This window comes from Seriola aureovittata, chromosome 18 (assembly GCF_021018895.1).
Source record: "Seriola aureovittata isolate HTS-2021-v1 ecotype China chromosome 18, ASM2101889v1, whole genome shotgun sequence".
In the NCBI taxonomy this organism is placed as follows: Eukaryota; Metazoa; Chordata; class Actinopteri; order Carangiformes; family Carangidae; genus Seriola; species Seriola aureovittata.
In genome coordinates this window covers 19139670-19157993 of record NC_079381.1, presented here as the reverse complement: position 1 = coordinate 19157993, position 18324 = coordinate 19139670, and the positions used below count along the sequence as shown (strand labels likewise).

At 39.1% G+C, this 18324-nt stretch overlaps 1 protein-coding gene across 1 annotated transcript; it reads left to right on the top strand.

Annotated features, from left to right (window-relative positions):
- The first annotated feature begins 9947 nt into the window (after window positions 1–9947).
- On the top strand, window positions 9948–14119 carry ptger4b (prostaglandin E receptor 4 (subtype EP4) b). Its single transcript, XM_056404311.1, has 2 exons — window positions 9948–11061; window positions 12550–14119. The coding sequence occupies exons 1-2, from the start codon at window positions 10282–10284 to the stop codon at window positions 13126–13128; spliced, it is 1359 nt and encodes a 452-aa protein (XP_056260286.1). The 5' UTR covers window positions 9948–10281; the 3' UTR covers window positions 13129–14119.
- The last annotated feature ends 4205 nt before the right edge of the window (window positions 14120–18324 follow it).

Genomic DNA, 18324 nt, shown 5'->3' with positions numbered 1-18324 from the left:
GTACAGAACAGGCTGTATGTTCACAGTCAGTGCCACTAGGTGATGACTCATGATTCAGAAACGTTACATCTGCTCAGGGTGGGAGTAACTAATTACATTGATTCCTGTTTCTGTAATTGAACAGCTTTACAGTAACAACCTGCTGTATATGTAATTTTTGGAGAGAAAATTGATAATCTTACCTATATTTCTTTACCAAAATTACTCTCTGTAAGTATCAAAGAATAAAATCTCCTGTGAACAAATCAGTCTATAAAGGTGAGTCATGTGGCTTCACTGAGACCTCGTTGTTTAGCAATTTCTCATTCTTCTACATTCTTCTACATTTAACCAAATAAATAATCTCATAATGAACTTGGCGACGTTTACATTTAGGACATTTGTGATCACTGTGAGTTCAGCTCTTCTGGTAAAATATTAGTAGGATAACAGGCTTTGGGAGGACGTTCTGTTTCGGAATGGTTAAACATTAACATCCCAGTTTTTCCAGGTGTTTCCTTTACTTAGATATACAATCACTTTAATTACATAAAGAAAACCTAGCTGTGGATTTTGATTTGTTATCACACCTGTGTGGGTTAATTATTGACCTTTCATTCTGAAAAAACAACATATTTGCTTTTGTTAAGGAAGGACGACAATAACTGGAAGTTGACATCATCTCTGACCATGTTCAAATAATGTATCAAGGGTGTGTCCAGATCCAGCTGAGGTGGATTTTAAACTGGCTTAGTTAGAGTTTGGGAAAGATCATGGTCTGGTTTACTACAGAAAAAAGTTCACAGTGACTTTGGACACAATGTGTTTATTTACATTTAACCAAAACCTTAAACCATTTACATTCCTAACCACAACCAACAGGCTTTTGTTGCCTAAACCACAGATGGGTCTAATGATGCTAACTCTAGTTACTGATTTGGTAGTGCTTTGTACACCCAGCATCCACCTCAACCACCTCCTAGCGACTTCACTGCTGTTATTCATTCATAGACACATTATACAATCACTATCGCACACAGTGTTACAGTATAACAAGTATAAACAAGTACCTAAAAAAGAAAAGAGTATAATTGAAAAAAGTAGAATAGAAAACACAGCGGGTTAGTGGCTACTGTATGTGCTCCTGTGCACCGCAGACTGTTCCTCTATACTTATGCAGATGATACACAGCTGTACCTGCCAATTAAACCTACCGACTTTAGCAAACCAACTTCACTGCATAGCTGCTTAGATGATGTAAAACAGTGGGTGTTTTATGATTAACCCAAAACTGAACTCTGTCAACACAGAAGTCCTAACATAAAGTCAGCAACAAAAAGTCTGGGAGTTATCTTGTCGACTGTGGTTTGAGTCTTGAGCAACAAGTTAAGAAATTAGTCGTGTCATGTCTTTATCAACTCAGGAATAAATTATATCAGTTCTGTTTTTTAGTAACACTGAAAAAATTGTGAATGATTTCAAATCCTCCCATTTCAAGTTCATTTCAAGAACATTTCAAGTTCACTGCACATCACAGCAGTCTTGGCTTCATCGCACTGGCTCTCGGTCTCTTTAACAATCCATTTTTAAGTGCCATTAATCACATTCGAGACTTACAAAAATGCTTGTTAAATAACTTACTACTATTAATATTATTTCTTCATTTATCTTATTTGACAATGTTACTATTCTTCCAATATGGTCACAGTATGATTTTCCCATGGGTTCTCAGAATTGACCTTGGGTGCCCAAGAAATTACGCAATCTTGCTCCATCATGGAGATCTACATTGCGGTGTTATTGCTACAGAGAGATGTTGTCACGACTGGTTTCTCACTTTAATGACAACATTGACATGTGGTCGATACACTTAAATCATCTTATGCAGATGACAGTTTTCTATGCAGTTCCATAGTGTACAAGGGAAGTGATTGTGCACTACTGTTGTTGTATATGTCAAATGTCACTTGAGAAATCTAATACATTAAGGTAAATTTTTTGGGCGACCACATCTGATTGCTGATGTGTTGTGACAGTATGTTGCTCTGACTACTTTTTGGTATCACTTGAGCAGTCTGATTGTATCCTCACTATGTATTGTGCGCAGCCTCATTTGAATGCTAATGATCAGATTCACTTAGGGCATGCTTTGGTGCTACCTGTGAACAGGACATGAGCAAACAACTGTGGTATTCATAAGCATTTGTAAGTTTAATAGGATGAGTCAAATATAATGAAAATGGATGATGCAGAGCGTTCGTTCAGACAGAGCACTGAAGTTGTGCTTCCATTAGCTGATTGGCAGCAGGTTTTTCGTTACCATGTTACCATCAGTGCTTCATTCATCAACTCAGTTTCGCAGCTGATTAGTCACGTCAAACCAGGCTCATGCAGGTTTACAGCACTGCCATCATAAACTGCCACTTCTCACCATTACGCTGTTGATATTCTCATGCCAATGCAATAGCATAAGAATTTCAGCAGTTAGCTGTTAGCTCCTGCAGCTCCATCCACTGCTTCTGTTTTTGTTATTTTGACTATTAATATTCAAGTATATGTTTAGGACAGGATTGGTTCTTAGGCAGAGTCCTCATTGCTGCTTTGATTCTTTGAGAACGCTAAATATAAATTTAACTGTACAACAATTTTCCATAAATGGTGAATAACTTGACATAAGTGTCTCTGACTGAGTTGCTGTTTCTGTTTCAGATACCGTAGAAATATCAAGTGTTGTCAAGCACCCCTGCTGTCTCTCTAGTGATCGTATTGATATCAGATGACTGGCCAATACACAAAATACATGTTAAAATACTTTTATAATAATAATAACAATAATAATAACAACTACAATATAGATTATATAATACAATATTCAGAACCAGTTCGGGGAGTCACTTGCTATTTATACATTTAACTGTGTAGACAACCCAGTGGTTTAAGTGTTCTTTACTGTATCAATTTAGCATTCATATGCACTAGGCCTATATAAACACACTATAATGTGGCCATTAGCACACACAAGGACATTTAAGTGTTAACTAATATACAGTATAAAAACATTTTCCATTATTTCAACTGTGGTATCATTCATTATCCGTTTATACAGCAGCCCCCACTCACGGGTGCTGTAGTTGTTGAGAAATACATTTATATCCACTTACAACATTATACTGTGTTATATGTATTTCTGAAATGCTTATATAATGCTTAAAATTCTAGGGGTGTGTGTAGATATTGTATGAATAATTAATTTAAAAAACATAGCTATTGATTATGTTTACTGTCATTGAACATAAGTCTGTCCGAGTTGCCCATTATCCACACTTTATTAAAGCAGAGCTGGCTGCAGCCAGCCAAGCAGCTTCCACTTCTCTTCACTAGTTGTCCGTCAGCCTTTATGGATTCTCTTTAAATCTCTTTCACAACAACTGATCCCACTACTGATATATGTTTTGGAATGTTTATTGGGGTTAAATACAGAATACATCCTTGTCCCAAGAGTTCCACCTTTAACCCATGACTTTTTACAGAAGTGGGGGGAGTAACCTGACTCCCCGGGGGGGTTTACTCCGTATCAACAACATGGGAAGATTGTGTGGGATGTGTGATTAGCTGGACTTTCTCTAGAGCAAACACACAATAAGACACAGCCATATAAACAGCTGGCCTGCTCTGGCTTTATTGGCAGTTTCAGTATTGTGAAGTCTCATTCTTCATTGTCACTAATATTATTGAATTTGATTGAAGGAATGTAGAAATTGACAAGGGAGTACGGACAAATCAGGACTTGCCTTTCAGTGATCTGTTCCCTTATTTAGAACAAAGAGTATCTTTAAACTTTAATAAGGCTCTGAAACTGCTGGCACTGAACACAGTGTGAGAGCAAAACATGCACAGTCAGTAACCGCAACAGTAAAATAAACAACAAAATACAGATCTGCACTTGTAGGCGAGAAACTGAGAATGTGATACTGGCAGATCCACACTCAAATACAGAGAGAAATAGGAGCACACACACATGGGCAAACATAGGCTGATAATTGATTTTCTCTTTAATCCCAAATCTGTTCAAAAAGTTACTCAGGGAAATCAGGGAAGTGATGCCTCACAAAGTTAAGGAGCACTTCAGCAGCCAATAAACCTTTATCATGAAGGGTGTTTTCATTAGATCCCTGTGGAAGACTGAACTACCAGGGAATCTCAGGGTTTGACCCGCCTCCGCAAAGTGGACCTGAGTTGAAATTGGGAAAGGGATGGTGGTTGGGGGGTGGGGGGTTGGGTGGGCAGTAGGCTCAGTCTTTATACCTCCCTTGGGAGCTCAAAAATTTCTCTGGTTTTCCCAGGCTGGGACAAGTCTTTGTATCAGTGTATCAGAACTCTTGCAGAATCAGCATTTCTTCTCTACATATAGGCACCCATGCCATTTTGGTCAGGTTTGTCAGCTGCTGCCTGTGAGATTGGTAAGGTATTACTGATATTAAAATAGATAGTTTTTTTTATTGTTCTACACAGACCTCCATGCAATTTTATATGCAGGTGTCAGTCCTAGAAATTCAATGTGGCTCCAGTTTGGACCAGCACTGGTATGTATAAAACTGCAGAACTATGGTATAAAACTATGGTCATTTTTAATAATTTTTTTTTTCATTTTTAAAATTAAAACATGTCATTAAAACTTAAAACTATTTCCGGAAACATTTATATAGAATATTTTGTTTTGTTGCTCATTGTCTTTCAAATTGAACAGAATTTTTGTAGTTCATAGCTCAGCTACGTTCATGCACATTACAACACGTGGCATTAATTTAATTGATGTGAATATTAGAAACAATCATGACTTTTTTTCATTAATCAGGGGTCCAAACAACTAGAATAAAACATCTTCATTGTCTGCACATGTGCATTCCGCACTTAATTCTGCTTTTTTACAAGCAAATTTTCAGACCATTTAACAACTTTTTTTTTCTTTTCTTTTTTTTAAAGGACCTAGCAACAAATCCGTTTCTACACATACTTTTGCTTCTTTCCATAGAAGACAGTCGCCTGTAGTCGCAACATGTTCTGTTGTCTGTCAACAGAAACAGAAAAACATGTAAATGAGAACAGCTTTACAGGGAATTCGGCCGTATTAAAATGTGAGCACAGAGAGTAGGGGAGAGGCAAGCAGCTGGAACAACTGCAAATCGCCTACAACTTCATAATAATCATGTGATCTTTTGAGAGCTGCTCCATTTCATTGTAAGTAGGAAAAAATTGCTTGACAAATGTGTCCCGCTCCTTACTTTCAGCAAAGAGCTTTTTTACTCCTAAGCTGGCTGTTTCGAGCGTTCTTAATAGAGGTTTGATAAATACAATTCCTGAATTTCTGCACAAAATGTCATTAAATCTATATAGTTTTCTTGAAAATATCTTACACTCGTCATCCCAGATGGAGGTCTTCAGGTCTCTGCAGAGAGCATTTCTGGGAACAGAGAAAAATGTATCATGAAATAGGAATGCACCACCAGTGATATACTAAGAATCTGTGATGTCCAGTTAAAGAAAATGGACCAGATAGTGACGCATATGGCCTTGATTTTTAAGACTGTGCTAAGTTCTCTTGAAACTATTTTGTTCATAATTAGCAGGAAAAGCAAAAAAGCTACGCAGAGTTATATATGGTCGCGTACCGTACACTCATCTTGAAAAATAAATAACCCATATTGTGTCTCTCATTTGCTCCAGTGAATATTTGTAGTTTACAGAGGTTATAAATCTGCAGGTGCTGTGTAGCATACCGTAAACAAACCTGTATTGTTTTGTGTTCTGTCAACCAGCCTGACTGGTTGGAGCACACTTCCTTCCTCTCAGGATATGGCGCCTGATTAGCTTATTTTTCTTCTCCCATATTTTATTTTGATTACAGGTGTGGCCATCTAATTGTATATTGCTGGATCCACCAGCAAGACATTCTGAAAATATCAACAGGTCATACTCAACACCAAGTGGTCGTGCAGGAAAGATTTGATTTATAAAGCGTCTATAATTGATATTTTTGGAATAATAATGCATCAAATGACAGAATGAAAAGAACGTGGAAGGTGTGATGAACCCACAGAGAATTATCACCTGAATCTGCAGCTCTCCTCAATTTTACAGATGAGAGTATAATGAGTCTCAGCTCATTGTTTAGCTGTTTGGCTCGTAACTTTACTGTTTGTTTTTAGTTCTCTCTTACCGCTCATATTATTTTCAGCTGAAAAGCTGAAAAAGCAGACAGACAAAGTTAGCTGGTGAACATAGCGGAGTATTTAGCAGGCAGATAGCTAAAAGAAGGTAAATATTGGACTTAGGCCCAAATCACCACTAATGTTGCTGGAGTTGTAAGGTGCTAGCCATCAATTTAAACAGTGTTGATATGCCAATATTTTTTTCTTTGCAGGTTTGAGCCTTATTCTAACAATCCATAAGTGTAGCCTTTACCCGCATGCCCACAGCATGTAAAGATTTTACACCAACTCAAATATTTGACTAATTTGTGAGAGAGCCACAGCAGACATGTCCCTGAGATTACATCACTCACTCTTCTTGATTTGCATTTTGGTTTGGCACTCTTGGGTGTCTACAATTACTCTCTGTTGCCGGTCATCATGTCTCAACAGTTAAATGTTGTGCTGCCACTCTTATCGTTGTGCCAAAACCACATCAAGTGTAAATCAGACTGCACAAACTAGTTGGTCAGTCATTTTGTGAAGTAGCTGCTGCCCTGAAGGCAAAACATGCACAACCCAAGAAACTGCCATTATTAAGCAGCAGCGAGGCTCTAAAAATAGACGTGTGAATAAGGAAAAACATGATAAAAAAAAATACTGCATAGAGTCATAACCATGTACAGGCTTGATTTCAAGTACATGTTCCATGGGAATGAGACAAATACTTTTTTAATATGGCCTGAAATCCGTTCGTACTTGAATACAACTTAAACTCTGGAACAGCATTAGCAAGATTCCTTGTCAGGCAATGTAAAGTGTGATGAATGTATGGTAAAAAAAAAAAAAAAAAAAACTGACTTAAAGTATATCTTCAAATGTAAGTCGATCTTAACACAACACTCACGGGCCCGCTACAACAAAACAGTAATAGTTGTTGTTTATACAAAAAGAAGGTTTGGGACACAGGCCACCTTGGTCATGTGATGCAAAGTTTCTTACACATGTGTGTGCATGCCCACAATCCATACATACTAAAGTAAAAAAAAAAAAAAATGCATGGGGGTAAAAAAAATAAACCCTGTGACTTTTCAGAGCTATCTATGAGGTATGTTGTCTTTTTCGATGTTAGTGGGGAAACTTCACCCCGCGGTCACAGGAAGTGATACCTCTCTGAAGGTTTCCTCTGTGCTTTCATTGAGCAGATGACACGCTTGCAACAAGTACCGCGGACCACTCCACCACTTTATAATAGTGCACAAACACTAACATCCTGTACTAAAACATCTTGTTTACAGGCCCTACATAACAGAATAGAGTTGTTAGTCACTCTGTTTGATTCACTGAACGTCACTGTCATCTTCCGTGTTGACTTGTGTCCTAACAAACATTTAGATATTTATCTGCTGCAGCTGTTGTTGGTGATCACAGTCCAATTGCCAAGTAAAACAGAATGAATGAAAAAAAACAACTTAAAAACAATGTAAGACCTGCACTGATGATGACAAAATGTTCATGTTTTAAAGTTGTGTTTTTTTACACTTTGAATAAAAAAAAAAACATTTTAACAGATTTTAAATTAGTTTCTTAAAAAAAACACTATTAGGTTTTTACAGAGAGAGGTTTTGCTCTGCAGCTTTACAACGTGTTGAAATGACTCAGTGGAATATCAACAACCCGGAAACTGTGGTTACAACGTGGCATAACTACCACAAGTACATTTGGATGACGCATGGGCATGGTTTCACTTTAATGACCGTGATGAACTACACTGAAAATAAATCAATAATGCACACATGACATTTTTGTCATATGCATCCACTGTGATGCTTTGCATTTGCAGCCATACAGTCGGTTGCTTGAAAGAACTTCATCGTCACTATCTACTACAAGGATCACACCTTTCATTATTCTGACCCTGTGACTCAATCTCATATCTCTTTCTCAGCAAGTTAACAATTACATGAGAAATGTATTGCTATGATGAGCGATGATGCAAAGTACAAAATTAGTAAAAGTCCTGCATTTAAAATCTTACCTCAGTAAATATACTATTAACAAAGTATCTAAAGCAAAAGTATGCAGATTGCCTCTTTTAAAGTTGTAGTTGGTTCTCTATTTTATGCATCTTTACGTTTCTTCTCCACTTTATTTCAGCAACAAATACTGTACTTTTTAATCCACAATTATTTGATAGTACTTTGCAGATCAATATTTTACATACAAACTTTATGAGCTCATAAAATATGGTGCACTGTTATAAATTACACTACCCTAACCATATATGAAGTACCCAAAATGAGCTATGGCTGTGGAGTCCCGAAACTGACACAATGCAGTAAGACCAGTCATTGCTTTAATTTATCAACCGGTTGGAGGTTTAAGAAAAAGTAAAAAAAGCTTGTTTTTTCAATTTTATGCAAATTTATTCTTCTACTCCACTGTATTACTATATTACAGAGGAAAATATTGTACTTATTACAGCCCCATATTTATCTGACAGCAGCAGTTGTTACTTTGCAGATGGAGATTTTAAAAATCTATGCTGAACATATCATACAGTAAATAAAACCACCCAACATTTTATTAAAAAAAAGGAGTAAAATGACCTACTTACATGTTAATGTATCCACAAAAATAATACACCAGTATAACATATAATTATGTCACACCATTTTGCTGATATACAATACTTCTGTGACTTTACTAAAGTAAGGTTTTAAATGCAGGACTTTGCAGAAATTTGTGGTATGGCTTCTCTTACTCATGCAAACCATCTGAATACTTCTTCCACAATTTCTGTAATATGTGGAAAATAGATCAAGTTGAAGTAAATAGGAAAACTCAAGTAAGTACAGCACTTGTTACAATTTTTACATTCCAGCACTATGAAACAACTCACATGTTATACCATTGTATGAGATGTGACAAATCCTCATCATAATAAATACTTTCTACTTACTACTCATCACACAACCATCTCATTTGTGTCGCTGATGGGGCGGATGCATCAGTGTGTAAGCTGCGTTTTACTCTAGTTACTGCTTGAGGTGGAGCTACTGTCCTCCTGTTGAGCAGTTCAGTCCTACACAGTGCAAAAGACATGGTCTCATAGACCTGGCCTGGCTACAACTGGTTCCAAAAACATTCTTAAAACAAGTGGAAAAATCTGAGTGTGTGTGTTGCTGCAAAGGTGTTGACTTGAATTGAAAACTTGAAAATTTTTATTAGACGTGTTTTGAGAAAAAAAAAAGGGTTCAAATGACTTCATAATAAAAAATAATTTTGCAGGGAACAAATGCATCATAATTTAAAAAGTGATCATATGAAATATCTCAATTAGGGAAGTAATAGTAATTGGCTGTTAAAGACATCGAATGTAATAAAAAAGTAGGCTATATTTTCCTCTGAGATGAAGTGGAGTAGAAATATAAAGTTACAAAAATGTAAATGCTCAAGTAGAGTACCTCAAAATTGTGCTTAAGTACTGGAGTACATTTACTTAATTACTTTCCATCCATAGCTTTTGGGTGGTGTACATGCAGACTTCTTGATAAATGCACTGCTCTTGCTCAAAGCAGTCGACTGTTGTGACTGTGCTGATGTCAACTGAAAGTCGACGAGGATGATAATAAAGTCATGTCGCCGGAGCTGCAGAGCAGGTATGGGAAATTCAGCGATAAAGAAATGAAACTGGGGCTGTAACCCCCCCCCCCCCCCCCCCCCCCCTGAACAACAATGCTGTGTCTCTCTGACGGCGGTTCTGCGCGAACAACTCACTGGCTGAGCGAAATGCAGAGGAGGAGCTGACGTTAGTGACCCCAGAAGAAACTTCCCTGTCAGTAGAGAGTGTGATAACAACGTGAGATGCAGCTTGCAGTCTCTTAACATCAAACCCACAGCGGGACAGATCTCCTGTGGATTCCTCCTGTTTTCATGAACTTGGGCGCAATGTGGAATTTTACTTCTGTGCGTAAAAGAGATATTCGGAGACAATGGATTTGCTTACTATTAGAGAACTTGGGGAATACGCGTTAATGGAAAGTGTCACTACTTCGGAAGTGAGAGGAGAGTCAGTGCTTAGTGTGAAACAGTGAAAGGCGTCCCGGCAGGCATGAACACCACGGCGGCAACGGGGAGATTTCAACCGCTCACCATCCCAGCGATAATGTTCATTTTCGGGGTGGTGGGAAATGTCATCGCCATCGTGGTCCTGCGAATATCACGCAAAGAACAAAAGGAGACGACTTTTTACACACTTGTGTGTGGCCTCGCTGTGACAGACCTCCTGGGCACCCTGCTGGCCAGCCCCGTCACCATCGCCACCTACATGAAGGGCTCCTGGCCGGGAGGCGAGCCACTGTGCCAGTACTCCGGCTTCATCCTGCTCTTCTTCTTCTTGGTCCAGCTCAGCATTGTGTTTGCAATGTCAGTGGAGAGATACTTGGCAATAAACCATGCATATTTCTATAACGAGTACGTCAACCAGAGACTCGCTGCGCTCACTCTCTTGGTCATTTACATTTCCAACATCGTGTTTTGCGCGCTGCCCAGCCTGGGGCTCGGCCAGGTGAAGCGGCAGAACCCGGGGACGTGGTGTTTCATAGACTGGCAGGACAACCACACATCAGTCGCCGCTTTTAACTTGATGTACGCAGGTGTGAACTCAGTCATCGTGCTGGCCACTGTGATATGCAACGTGATGGTGTGTGGGGCACTAATCCTGATGCACAAGAGGTTCATCCGCCGCACGTCTTTGGGCACAGACCAGCGGCGCATCGCGGAGCTCCGGCGCAGACGGAATTTCGGGCGATTAGCTGGAGCAGAGATCCAGATGGTGATCCTGCTTATAGCCACCTCCGCTGTGGTTCTCATCTGCTCCATACCTTTAGTGGTAAGTGCTGGAAAAACTGAGCAAGTCGGGCTTTACACCCTCGGTGTGCGCAAAAGATTGTTTGGGCGTTGGAAAGTCACTAATTTCAAATAAAAAAAAGTCACCGTGAGAAATAAAATGCATTAGAATAAACAAAACTCATGCAAAAACTATGAAACGGAACCCACTCAAAATTCATATAAAAAGATTTTGCGCCTTTTTAATAGAAAAAACACCAAAATAACTTAAATCTGATGAATTAAATAATAACAAACAAAGTGGCAGGAGGTGGTTAATAATAGGCCCACGGATGTGAAACCTGAACTTTGTGTTCCTTTGTGGTCTGTAACTCATTTCTGAGGTGTGAACATCAGGGTTCACGCTCCCTTTAGTTTCAGATGCTCACACAGACAGTGCGGATATATGGTTTTGATTATATCGTTATAGGAAATGGTGTGGCCAAAAGTAGTTCAGCATAAAGTCTCGTATGTTGTTTGCAAACATCTCCAAGACACTTTGCGCTTTCATCACTAGACTTCAGTTCAGCCTGAGCAGGCGCGAAGGCTCAGTGGATCCTGTGAGATCTGGCAGTGCAGACTGATGTGCAGGATTTCCAGCATCTGGGGGACAAAGTCAGTGATAGATAAGATAGATTCACACTCTGTCTTAAAACTACAGTCAGGTGTCTGTATGTCAGTTTGCAGTTATTTTGGCTGGCTGTGCTCATTCCTCCTGATCAAAGCTCCCTGCCCAACATGGCTCCAGTGGAAGAGATGAGGCACAAAATGCACAGTCCCAGTTCTGTGCATAAATACAGTGTGACAAAACAAATGAGTAACATCCAACCTTCCTGTTTTTTTTAGTGCAAAATACCCTCTTTGTGTTACTGTCCCTCCACTGAAGATCAGCACAAAGAAGGAATTGTGCACTAAAGAGATTAACTTTGGAAGATAAGCACTTAATGTTGTTTAAGTCTGACTGTTAAAGCTTCATATTCACTTCAGATAAACTTTGGAATCATTTTTGCACAAAAAAAAAAAAACTTTTCATACAGGAGACAGGCATCTCTTAATGGCCAGTATGAGAGGAGGAACGATTACAGCCAGCAAAATGTCAACTTATACTTAATGTTAGTTAAACATCAAAGCTTTTGTGCCTCTTGCTGTCAAATGATGATTATGAGTTTCTGGGGAAATCCAATGGCCAATATGATGAATGACAGTGAGAACTCTTGTTTTTATTGGCCTCTTGCCATCTGCCATGGTTGCACAGAAGTTACATCAGGCCAAATGTCTATTTAGATTTGGCCTTCTCATGCCAACTTCGTAGGAATATGTAGAACAAATAAATATTTTTCTCTCTGAAAATGAAGTGCAGGCAGGTTTGGGCTTGCTCAAATTGTTTCTGCCTTTGAAATGTTGTTCCATGTTCCTTTATGTGACAACCAGACATTTGTGGAGGCTCATTAAGTTTCTAAATGTATCCATTGTTTCTCTCCTGTGCTGTCAGTTGAGGATCTTTGTGAACCAGCTGTACAGAAACCAGATAGAAGAGCCTTTCGGACTGAATAAAGACCTGCTGGCCATTCGCATGGCCTCCGTCAACCCCATCTTAGACCCTTGGATCTACATCCTGCTCAGAAAGACAGTGGTCCTCAAGCTAATGGAGAAAATCAAGTGTCTGTTCTGCAAGATGGGCGGGCGGGGACGAAGGGACGGTGGCCAGTTCCGCTGTGCCGACGGCCACCTCTCCTCTTCCATCGTCTCCCGGGATTCTCCGTCACTGGTGTCACGAGAGCTGCGGGAAATGGTGAGCACCTCGCAGACCTTCCTGTACCCGTCTGAGGAAAGCACAGGGAGGCTGGGGTCATTTAAAGCAGGGGCACAGGCCGGCTCCAGTCCAACAACCACACAAACATTACAGGGCCCCCAGGAGGTTGAGGGGCCTCACAGGGGACTTTCACAGAGTGATTTAGAGGACACACTGCTGGGCGGGCCACTGGCAGAGCTTCCAATGTGCCCCAAGGACCCGGCTCTACATGTGACCTTCACAGACGAGACTGCAAACATACAGGAGAAATGCATATAACTGTCAGCGTGAGCCTCACAAGCATTCAATGCTGTAAGAGGACTGTCTCAGGACAGAAGACATGAACTAATGAGAGCACTGCAGAGACGTGACAATAAAGGAAAAGCTTCTCAAGACTTAATAATCCAGATCAATCAATCTGTAGATATCATAAAATGACATTTGACAGATGTATTACTGATTTTAACACCCATTATCAATGTATTACTCCTCAGTGATAGCGCACCACAAACACCAGGTCACTAAATACACTTCAGCACAGTCACAACAGCTGTATCAACAAAACCACAGAGAACAATGTGACATTGTAGAGGAGCTCTTTTGTTGCACTTTCCGAATCCTGAAACCACTGCGAGGCTGTTAATGCTGTTTGTTTTGTAGCATTTTGACAACCTGCACAATGACTGTAAAGAATCAACGTTAAAATGTGAACAGTGTTCCATGATGTTAATTTATTCTAAGTATGAAATTATACGTTATTGTCTTCTCTGTGAGAAGGTCCAGACAGTTTCATTTTAAATTGGTACAAGATGAATATGGTCATAGTTTTTTTTTTTTTTTTTTTGGGTACATAGAAAACATTTGCAAACAATTTAGTGTTACTGGTTGACAGAGCAGCTCGAACACCAAAGCTACAATTGTACCATCCCCTGTACTCGTAACAAAAGGCAGCTATAACTGGGGCTTTTTCATAGCTCAGACACTGGAGGACGTTAGGAAGCCTCCTTTAAGTAATGTCTTCATATAAAATTCTTAATTTACTTAGTTCAGCCCATTTCCTTAATGGGGATTAATCCAACTTCATCTTATTTTACCTTGATGTAAAGTGCAATGGCTCTCATCTAATCAGCCTTTATTGGGTAGTTAAGACAGGGAATGGAAATTGAATCGATCTTTTTGGGTTTTGCCTTTTCTTGAAATGGATTTCCTGGTTGACCCCAGCACTAATGCTATTGTTTCTATCAAGAGTGATTATAAATATTGAAACATGTTCAGATTTCAATAATTTGTTTTTTTGTGTTTCTTTTTTTTTTATAGCAACATCAACATCAAATTTATCACAAAATGTTGACTCTCTTGTGAACAACTAATGTTGTACCAAAAACATCAATTAACGAAAATAAAAGTTGCCAAATATTCACATAAATTAAGAATTTTCGTCACTATTTTTTTTTTTTTTTAAGAAAAAGTTAATCACAAGGTTTAGTATAAAAGTGATGAGTGTATTGCAAACTCTGTGTTGGAGTATGGTATTGAGCTAAATATGGTGGTGAAAAGTACAATGTGCTGTAAAGTAGAAGGGAATTATCAGGCATATATTTAGAGCTGAAACAATTAGTTTTATGAATCACTCGGTGGACAGAAAACGAATCTGCGACTATTTTGATAGTTGAGTAAATATTTAAGTCGTTTTTGAGGCAAAAACGACTTAAATTCACCAGTTTCAGCCTCTTAAATGTGAGGACGTGCTGCTTTTTATCACTGTAAACTAAATATCTTTGGGTCTCGGACAAAACAAGGAAGTTGAGGACAATGGTGATGCACGTTTGTCACTAAATCCTGACACTGATAGACAAAACAGTTAACCAATTAATCCAACAAAACAATCCTTAGTTGCAGCCCTATATACAGTGCATTCAGAAAGTATTCAGACCCTATCACTTTTTTTGCATTTTGTTATTTTGCAGCCTTATGCTAAAATAATTTCAATTCATTTTTCCCTCATCAACCATGAAAACCTGTTCCAGAGCGCTCAGCACCTCAGACTGGAAGGTTCCACCTTCCAACAGGTCAATGACCCTAAGTACACAGCCAAGACAATGCAGGAGTGGCTTAGTGGCTTAGGGACAACTCTGTGAATGTCCTGGCGTGCAATGCGTGCCCTGACTTGAACCTAATGGAACATCTCTGGAAAGACCTGAAAGTGGCTGCCCACTGACGGTCCCCATCCAGCCCGACAGAGCTTGACAGGATCAGCAGAGAAGAATGACAGAAAATCCCATATCCTGGTGTAGAAAGATTTGTCGCATCGTACCAAGAAGACTTGTTGACAAAGGTGTTTCAGCTAAGTACTGAGTAAAAGATCTGAATACCTATGTCAATGTGATATTGCAGTTTTTCCTTTTCAATAAGTTTGCAAAAAAAATCAAAAATTTTGTTTTTCGCTTTCCATTACAGGGCATTGAATGTAGATTATTGAGGGAAAAAATGAATCGAAACGCTTTGACTCCAACTCAACAAAATGTGAAAAAAGTCAAGGGGTCTGAATACTTTCTGAATGCACTGTACATCTGCACAGAAATTACACTTTGGTTAGGAAAATCAATTGGACCTGAATAAGGCATACGCGAGCAGCTGCCTCTGAATCTGCTGAAAAAGAATTATTGATCAGTGCTCCATAGAGCGACTTTGAAGATGGAAAATGAATACTGATCTCTCGAGGTTAATGGATGGCAGTTCCATCTTTATGGATCAAACACAAAAAAACCTGCTGGAAAATAATGTGCAAAGAAATGCTGCACATGTTGTCATGAAAACACTGATTAATTGAATTTAGTGTTTAATTGATTTAAACGTGGATCCAAAGAAACAGATCTTATTGAAATTCAAGCCCGTTTTTAAATAAATGCTCTATAATCATATTTTCTTGGCATGTCACTGGCAGCGCCACGCCTGCTAAGAAAACACGGGTCAACTTTCATCCCTTTCCTCTGTTTCTACAACAGTGCTGATGGCAAAAACATTTCTAACCAATAGCCAGCTCAGATGGCATGTCACCACTCACCTGCAGAAAGATCATTTCTTCACCCCTGAAGATTTCCTGGTCCAGTGTGGCCAGTGTCCAGAGCCTTCCCAGAGCAGCTAAAACCTCCCTCCGAGAAACAAAAAGCCATTAAAGAGCGCCTGACCTCAGACTGAGAAATCTGTTAAAGCTGTAGAGTCTCTCCGGAGGCAGGAAATAGTGATTGACAAAACAGTTGTGATAGGATTTTAACGGAGGGCAAATAGAAAAATTATTCTTCCTGGAAACTTGTCCCCTCTTTCCCCAACTCATCTGCTAACGCCAGTAATATACTAAAGTATATGAGACAGGCTGTTTTAGACATTTAAATTCCTGTCATGAGAAGCCTGTGGAAACAATAGGGTATTAGAAGGTGCCACTCAAAAAGAACAGTGACTTTTAGCACGGAAATGGAATAAAATAAAAAACTAAAAACAATTTTTAAAAAAAGGGAAATTCAGGAAATGATCAATATTAGATTGGTTACAGTATTTGTGCTAAGGTAGCTAGACTTGAGGTGCATTAGGATAAAAAACATTTGGTCAGATCAAAGGTCCTGGCACATTAACAGTGAATAGAAAACTCAACAAAAGAATAACAGACAGCACCTTTACAGCAACACAAACATTTAATAGATGAGATTTAATTACTCCTAATTCCTGGCTCACTAAACTTCTTAAAATGCTGATGTTATGCAGGTAAACATGTTCACCATCTAACTTTAACATGTTAGCCTGCTAGCATTTGCTAGGTGGCACAAAACACAAATTACAGATGTTGGGATTGTCATTAGTTTTGCAGGTATTTAAAGGAGCTATTCCTAAGTTTTTGCTAGTGCTATATAGCCAACACTCACATTAACAGCTGCTTAGTTACCAGTCTGGAAGAAACGTCATGAGTTCTGCATCAACCTTCATTCTTTTACTCACCAAGAGCTGTGTCCAACAGAGGGAAGCTACACCAATGTTAACTCTTGCCTCTGTCACATCTTTTCTTCCACTGAAGTTAGCATGCTAACCAGCTAGCCCCAGCACGTCTTGTCACGTCCGACAGCGATTCAAGGAGGCCTCCAATCTGCCCTCAGGGGGTGAATTGTAACCTCTTGTCTTGTAAACACAACGATGGCTGAAGCTCTCGTCTAGCCACAATCACCACCACCTGCCCCAGGGAAGAGAAAACTTACAAATAGCCCCTTTAAGTTATAAACCATAGAATTGGACAAATTGGCCATTTTGACCTGGTGATGGAACTAGATGGACAGATAGAGAATCTTCAAAGTGAATTTATCCTCTGGAGGACATTAATCACTTTTACAGGGTTAGGGTTAGGGTTAGATTGCGTACATTTTACAACAATATATTTATTATGTATTTCCATCAAAACCACATGTGGGCCTCATGGTGGCACTAGATGAATAGTGAAGGATCACCAAGGTCAGTAGGATTCATCGTCTGGGAACCCTGAATGTCTGTACCAAATTTTGCGCCAATCCATCGAATAGATGTTATTTCATAAGTTAAGTGAAAAAATGCACCAAAGTCATGCTGTCACTCTGTCTGTACCAGAGTTCATGGGAATCCATCTAATAGTTGGCAGGATATTTCATTAAAAGCAATGCCAACCTCCTGGTGGTGCTGGAGTAAACATCAAATTACCTCTCTCCCAAATTTCATGGACATCTATCCAAAAGCTGATGAGATATTTCAAACATGAAATAACTCCACTGATGAGTTAGAACAAGCCAGGACAGAGGATAGACCTGATATTGTGAGATAAAATGTTAAGAGGATTTATTAGGAACCAACATTAGGAACTGATAATGGTGTATGTTCTGTGGCCATACATACAAGCAGCTGTAAAGTAGATGGAGAAGGTTTGACTGACTGACTGACTGACTGACTTGCAGTTGGACCATCCAGATACATGTGTATTGACACTAAAATCACTTGGCACACCCTGATTATACACAGGTGACCTCCATTTACTTTATTATGCAACTTCCAAAAACAACTGCACCAGCAATGATTTGGGTGTGTCACAGGTAAGGGCGTGACTTATGTAATCATGTTTTTTTGTTTTATATTTGTCTTTAATCTAGAACAATTTGTAGAGATTTGTACTCTTTGTCTCTGCCATTTAGACCTAATTTAATTAAAGGTAATGCTTGTTTTAATTATCGTGCAGAAACCTTGTCAGCTGCTTTTCTACACATATCCAGTTTGTCCAGTTTGCTTTACTGCAGTGCTAACTTTTTGTCATGCTAACTAACCACAGAAATACAATATGTGGTGTATATTCAGATACAGTTTTTGGAATTATCCACCCAGAACATGGATTATCTTGGGACTTCCAGTGGCCCGTTTATAGAAACTTAATTATTTTCTATATTTACACTGCCCTGCAAAGCTGAGGAG

Coding starts and splice junctions, on each gene's coding strand:
- ptger4b (XM_056404311.1), top strand. CDS start 10,282: ATGAACACCACGGCGGCAACGGGGAGATTTCAACCGCTCACCATCCCA. Junction 11,062..12,549: donor TCTGCTCCATACCTTTAGTG/GTAAGTGCTGGA, acceptor CTGTGCTGTCAG/TTGAGGATCTTTGTGAACCA.